At 39.1% G+C, this 7,551-nt stretch overlaps 1 protein-coding gene and 1 long non-coding RNA gene across 2 annotated transcripts; both read left to right on the forward strand.

Annotated features, from left to right (window-relative positions):
* Positions 1-451: 451 nt before the first annotated feature.
* LOC133533175 (uncharacterized) lies at positions 452-7,324 on the forward strand. Its single transcript, XR_009801823.1, has 2 exons — positions 452-506; positions 6,939-7,324. It is a non-coding gene; the product is annotated as an uncharacterized LOC133533175 (long non-coding RNA).
* LOC133533174 (uncharacterized) lies at positions 930-4,929 on the forward strand. Its single transcript, XM_061872135.1, has one exon. It carries the CDS (start codon positions 1,016-1,018, stop codon positions 2,552-2,554), a length of 1,539 nt encoding a protein of 512 aa, XP_061728119.1. The 5' UTR covers positions 930-1,015; the 3' UTR covers positions 2,555-4,929.
* Positions 7,325-7,551: the final 227 nt, after the last annotated feature.

Genomic DNA, 7,551 nt, shown 5'->3' on the forward strand with positions numbered 1-7,551 from the left:
AATTAGAATTGACAAATCACACTAAATTACACTTGCTAGTTTAAGGTCAAACCACCCCGCCCCTCGCCCCTGACCTGCGCGGGGGCGAAGTGCATCTCCCGAATTCCCGCCATCGCGCGATTTGCAGACGAAAATGGCAAGTGTTTTAAAATTATTTTGCAATAAAATATGTCATTTTTCAATTTTTTTTATTGTATTTATGTTATTAATAACTCGAATAATAGAAATCTTTTAAGTAAACTTTATTAGTTAAGTATATTATAGCCTATCAGAAATATCGAGAAATTTGATATTTTCTGAAAGTTTGGGAGCCTGGTGGCAATACTTCCCGGGGATTAATTTAAATAAGATTTTGTATACATTATATTAAGGCTAATTGGCCACTTTCAAGAACCCCGCAAAATCGAATTTCCCATAAAATAAAATTTTCATACAATGAGCGCTCCACGCTATTGACTAAGTCCCACAGTAAGCAGTTTAAGTTAAACAGAGGAAAAGGGACACAGGTGGGTCATATTAGTACAGAAAAAGTACCAGTTTCTACTATGTATAGAATTCTTGTATCCTTGAAAATCGCAAAAGTGGTAGTGGTTGGTCAGCAAAGATAATAACCAAGGCAAGCCTGAATTGACTCAAAAGCACTTTTAATGATAAGAATTCTATGAGCCAACAAGATGCCGCCAAAATGTTTAAGTGTTACCAACTGGACATTCATCCATCATTAAATAAAAACCGGCCAAGAGCATGTCGGGCCACGCTCAGTGTAGGGTTCCGTAGTTACTCTTCCGTCACAATAAGCTAAACTGGAGCTTTAAGTATAGTAAATTGTTAACCAAGGGATGAAACGGTACCTTTCACCCGAGTTAAACAAATAGGCAAATTTGCATAATCAGTACCTAATTAAAGTAAGTCTTTTTCAAATTGATTGACGTGTGTCAAGTGTGACGGGAGGAAAATATTTGCTTATTTAATTTTAATTTCATTTATTGTAAATTTTTGTGAATTGGGAACAGGAATGAGTGAAAAAAGTCAAGGGGCGGAGTCTCTTGACTCCACCATCATCGAGTGTGGCCAGCGGTCAAATGAGTTGCCTTCTTGGGTTTCGACGAGAAGCCGTGGTGGAAATTTTTTGAATTTAAGTGGTTTTAGCCAAGCGGAGTCCCTACTGGAAGTCGATGCCATGTCGGATGTGCTACAATATTTGGATAAATCATCGACTGTTGGTGACCTGAGTGATGACAGCTGTACGTCGGATGCTAGTTTTTGCACTGTGGGGAAGAGACCAAAGGGTTTACGCATGGGTCGTACTAGTGAAATAGAGGCTGAGAGATTTTCGGTGTTGGAAAAAAAAATCGAAGTGTATGTGGCTTCGAAATCAGGGCTCCCAAAACAATTCAGTTTGGCCAAATTACTACAGCATAATAATATCAAAGGAGTTTTGAGGATCAAATATATGAGTTCTTATAAAGTCCTAATACAGCTAAATACGAAAGAGGAGGCTGAAAAGCTCCTGACCTTGAAAGAGTTCAATAATAACGATATACACACATATTGGGCAAATGAAACAAGCTGTTCTTATGGCGTTGTGAAACAAGTTGAGTTGGAAGTTGATGAAGAAGAGTTTATCAAAAATATTAAATGTCAGCAGGAAATTTTAACAGTACGAAGATTGAATCGTTTAGATACTGATGGTAGGTGGACGAAATCTGAAGTCATACGTTTATGTTTTAAAGGTGCTGCCCTACCGCCATATATCTACGCTTACGGATGCCGGTTTCAGGTGAGGCCATATAATTTTCCTGTCAGCCAATGCTCTCGATGTTGGAAGTACAATCATCTAAGCAAATCTTGTCCCAAGGGTAAAATGATCTGTCCGAAATGTGGAGGAGGACACGCCAATTGTGTGACAACTAATTTTAAATGTATCAACTGCAAAGGTCCCCACATGGCCTTAAACAAATCGTGTCCGGTCTTCTTAAAAGAGAAAGAAATTCGGGGAATAATGGCATCCGAGGCCTGTACTTATAAAAAAGCAATGTGGATCTATAGCGAGAACAAGAAAATGCCAAGTGTAGAGTCCAGGACTCATGAAATGCCACCTATTTCGAAACCAGTTATTGTGGGAAAATCATATAGAGACGCCGTCCTATCACAAAAAGTAAATAAAAATTCCGACGACACCGTCGAACCATGCGCAGCCCAAGAGTTGAGGAATAATACGCAACTGCAACAAGAGATGACAGATCAAGACATTCGACAGAACGAGAATGTGAAAAGCCAGGAAGAGGCCCAGCAACCAAGACAAATCATATCCCCATCACCCTTGAACTCCCCTAATAACGAAGATTTTACCGCTAGGGATAACAACGAGAGCTCCACGGTTTTTACACAAATTATTGAAGGTGTCAAAACCATTCTTATGTCTCAAGATAACTGGACCAATAAGATAAGCCTCATAGCTAAAATTTTAGTTAAGGAACTTGTTGTACTGCTCATGAGTATTTTCAACTCCGTAGATTTCTTTAAGTTGTTTTCTCCAAATGTAAATGGCTAGTTTCTTTAGAAAATCAAAATTGAATTTCATGCAATGGAACTCGCAAAGTATTAGGCCTAAGTTAGTTGAATTTGAAGCCCTATTGAATAGTGAAAAGGTTCACATTGCTTTCGTTAGTGAAACATGGCTTGATAGTAACTATACACTCAATATAAACTCTTATACTATATTTCGTAATGATAGATTCGACTCGTATGGGGGTGTCGCGGTCATTATACATAACTCCATTAAGGCCCAGTCGTTTCACATTGCCTTAAATAACCCTGGTATTGAAATTGTATGTGTTAAGCTTTTAAACTGTGCCTCTTTAAATAACATTGTATCACTGTACTGCCCTTCATCAGTGCGAACAACTCAACTCAACTGGGATTCAATATTCACGGCTCTTTCGAGTAAATCATTAGTAGCTGGGGACTTCAATGCCCATCATACTAACTGGTCATATAAATGTGACGTTAGAGGAAATCAGCTGTTTGATTCAGCACTCGAGCATGGTTTTGTATCTCTAAATGATGGAAATGCGACAAGGGTTAAACTCGTAAATGGGTCACTCCAGGAAAGTGCTCCAGATATCACCTTTTGCTCGTCTGATATTGCTGTTGATTTTACCTGGCAGGTTATGAATGAACATTTAGGGAGTGATCATCTAATTTTGAAGTTTAGTTTAGATTATCGGGATATCGGGCACTTTGAGCAAAGATTAAATTTTAGAAAAGCGGATTGGCCTGGCTTTCGCGAATTCCTAAAAGAATACCTCTCCAATCAGCCAATTCCTACGCAAAACGATGTTCAAGTTACTTATGACATCTTTGAGACTGGTGTCAGTAAGTCCTTAACTATTAATATTCCTGTAATTAAAACGTGTACTGACCCAACACGGAATTTCAAACCCAAAAACTATTGGAATGCCTCGTTGTCTTTGGCTGTAGCTCAAAGGCGACTAGCATTAGCAAAATTCAGACGGAATCCGACCCCTGATAATCTAAAACTCTTGCAAGTAAAGGTTGCAGGTGCACAACGCCTCATTCGTAATGCTAAGGCGTCGAGTTGGCGGGAGTTCTGCCAAAGTATAGATGAAACTACTTCTGCGTCTGACATGTGGAATCGTATGAAGTGGATAAAAGGTCATAAGCGTTCTAGGGTTGATGCATCTGAAGAAAAAAAAGTCGAACTCTTGCGTTCTCTCACGCCTGATTTCGTGCGCCAGGAGTCACCGACGTTTACATCTGTGAACCCACAATTAGAGGTAGAATTTTCGCTAGAAGAATTAACAAGGTGTCTAAAAAATAAGAAATCTTCTCCAGGGGTAGACGGAATAACGTATGCTGTGTTATGCAATCTGCCATCACAAGCATTGTTATTTCTACTTAAATTGTATAACTTGATTTTTGTGTCAGGTGAGGTGCCCAGGCAGTGGAGAGTTATCCAGGTCGTACCTATTCCTAAGTCAAGTCAAGATAACTCTTCGAAGCTAAGACCGATTTCTTTGATGTCCTGTGTATCTAAGATATTCCACACAATGCTAGCGAGACGCCTGGAATGGTTTATAGAACACAACCAGATTCTATCCCGAAATACCGTTGGCTTTAGGAAAGGTCTATCCTGTATGGACTGCCTAGCTCGCTTAATATCCCACATACAAGTGGGTTTTGCCAAAAACACTTGTACTCTAGCTTGTTTTTTAGACATTGAAGGTGCATATAACAATGTTTCGGTTTCTAAAGTCGTTTATATTCTAGATACCTTAGGAGTTGGGGGCAATTTTTGTAGATATTTATGGGCCTTCTTGAGCGAGAGGCATCTTCTGCTAAGAGACCCTGAGGTCGGTTTTTCTATGGTGCGGTGGACAGACAAGGGTCTAGCTCAAGGGGATCCACTTTCCCCTCTTCTGTTTAACATTGCTACATATCAGATTTGTACCGACATAGTCAATGTCTCAATTTCCCAATATGCTGATGACTTTGTGCTATATGTCAGGCAAAAGAACTTACATGACAGTGTCTGCTTAATGCAAGATAGTTTAAACTCAATGTTAAAAATTTTAGACAGTTTAGGACTAGAGGTCTCAGCTAGTAAGTCAAAGTTTTGTATTTTCAGCAAAGGTGATAAAAAACAACAAGTTAACCTATTAATCCGAGGACAACCGCTTTGCTCTGATAAATCTACTAAATACTTAGGTGTATTGCTAGACCAACACCTGCGTTGGGGAGAGCATATTAATTATGTGGTTGAAAAATCTCAAAAATACCTTAACATTTTAAAAACTTTAGCTGGCGCGTCTTGGGGAATACATCCTAAGCACCTACGGAGGTTGTACATATCCTTGATTAGAAGTAGACTGGATTACGCGAGTGCACTTTTTCACAATAGCGCCAACAGACTCATCTTTAAGCTTGAAAAAATTCAAAACCAAGCTCTAAGGGTAATCGGAGGCTTAATCAGGTCTACACCGATTCACGTTATGGAAAGTGAACTATGTCTTGTGCCATTGCATCTTCGTAGATGGTTCTTGGCCACTAGGTTTTGCTTGAAATCACTGACCTGGTCAGATAACGCCACGGTTGATGAGATTCTGGAGTTGCGGGCCTCATGCCAAAGAGGGTACTGGACTAAGACAAGGAAAAAACCTTTGCTAGCTGTCGTAAATGAGGAAATCTCTGTAGAGCATATTCAGCCGTCATTCCCTTTACCAATGTTTCAATTAGATGTTTGGGTGTCAAAAATTGAATTACATGAAGTCTTGCACAGCGGCTTAGAATCTGTTGTTGGTGCAAAACACACACACGACGCCAATGCTCTGCGTATTGATGTGGTTCAAGAACTGAATAGAAAATATATTAATTTTTATAGAATATTCACTGATGCATCGAAGTGCGATAAAAAAATAGGGGCTGCCTTTTTCGATCCATTTAGTGCTACAAGAGCACAATATAAAATTTCAGCTGGAGTTTCTATAATGACCGCGGAACTCTGTGCGATTTATCAGGCTTTAGTGTTTGTTGAAAATAAAAATTATCCCAATGTGGCAATTTTCACGGACAGTAAAAGTTCCATTCAACATTTGAGCAGGTGTGCCTCAGGTGAACGTTGCTTTTCACTGGCGTACAAAATCTTAATGCTAATCTCTAAGCTCCGAAATTGCGGAAGGTGTTTGAAAATACAGTGGGTTCCGTCACATATCGGCTTGGTGGGAAACGAGGAGGCTGACCGGTTGGCGGCAGCGGCTGCTTCTGAGGGGTCTGAGGTTGATGTTGCTCCAGACTTCTTAGAAATAGTCGCTCAGTATAAAGGAAAAATGTATGGTTGCTGGAAGGAGTTCTTTGATGCAAGATCGCAAGAAAAAGGAATATGGTACAAGACCATCCAATGTGAGCCTCCTCGGATACCTTGGTGGGAAGTGGCCGACTTAAACCGGGCGAATATTGTACGTGCTCACAGGCTTCGGTCCGGTCACATTCCATTAAATATGTTTGCTCATCTGATGAGGAAAGCAGAGTCGCCCAACTGCGATATTTGCGGCTCTGTCGAGGATGTACAGCACTTCCTAATGGAATGTGTTCGGACTCGAGACAAGAGGTCGCAACTATTTGAAGCTAGGGGTTATGCAGTAACTGATATTGGGGTTTTTCACTCGATATTGGCGGAACCGCTGTCTAAAACTGCGAAATTCGTGTACAGTTTTTTTGACAACTCGTAACACATTGAAACTGTAATGTAGAGGCCCAACGGAGCCGACATGTCTCATTGATAAAGGCTCCTTTTAAATATGTAGATTAAAAAAAAAAAAAAAAAAGTAAGTCTTTTTACTATGAAGGGAAAACTTTTTGCGATAACTCAAAAACAGCTAAACTGATCATGTCCGCTATAGTTTTCATTTAATGTCTTTCTTACGCTCTACTTCCACGATTTTTTTCATATTTTTTGGACCTATGGTTCAAAAGTTAGAGGGGGGGGGGGACACATTTTTTTTTTCTTTCGGAGCGATTATCTCCGAATATATTCACTTTATCAAAAAATATTTCTTGAAAACCCCTATTAGTTTTGAAAGACCTTTCCAACGATACCCCACACTAGGGTTGAAGCGAAAAAAAAATTTCACCCTCACTTTACGTGTAGGGGAGGTACCCTAAAAAAAATTAAATTTTTAGATTTTATTGTACGACTTTGTCGGCTTTATTGATTTATATATCCATGCCAAATTTCAGCTTTTTAGCACTAACGTCCACGAAGCAAAGCCTCGGACAGACAGACAGACAGACAGACAGACGGACATGGCGAAACTATAAGTTGACTACGGAACCCTAAAAAGATAGGTCTGGAATGCTGCTAGAAGGTAAGAGCCCCGGAATACACTGATCTGTTAAAATCGACCATTATGTTTCAGTGTCGCTAGAAGACTCGAAAGTACAAAGGGAAATCATTCAGTTAGGATGATGTAAGTTATTTTCCTTTTAGCAAAACTGATATACTTACCTGGAAATGGTTGATACTATACTAGCAATAATTCTACAATACCAGGCAAGATCAAACACAAGTTTTATGGATAAGTTTGAGCAGACATACATTACAATTCTTGGACTCCAATAACATACCATTTGTACGTAAGAAAGTTCGAAATTCTACAAATTTTCCACAATGTCGGCTGATTGATAGTTTTTTGGCTGTTTGGGTATTTGAGTGTATAAAGTAATTGGAGACCTTAAAATTGTGTTCAGCTATTAAAAAATTACTATGACTTGTGTTCCGAAAATGGACAAAAACGGTTTACAAGTGTCTTATTCGAATTTTATATCTAAACTACGTAAAAATGCTGATCACGGGCCCTACTCTAACATCCATTAATGTTTATGTAAACAATTATCATGTATATAATGCCTAATAATAACAAAGTATCGTAAAATGTTATATGAGTAATTTTCACAGCTCTGAAATAAATAATACTCATTTTTTTTTATCACCCGTTGAAAAAAGTGTACCTAGTCTGCCTGAAGTCTATC

Source organism: Cydia pomonella, unplaced genomic scaffold, assembly GCF_033807575.1.
Source record: "Cydia pomonella isolate Wapato2018A unplaced genomic scaffold, ilCydPomo1 PGA_scaffold_106, whole genome shotgun sequence".
Classification (NCBI taxonomy): Eukaryota; Metazoa; Arthropoda; class Insecta; order Lepidoptera; family Tortricidae; genus Cydia; species Cydia pomonella.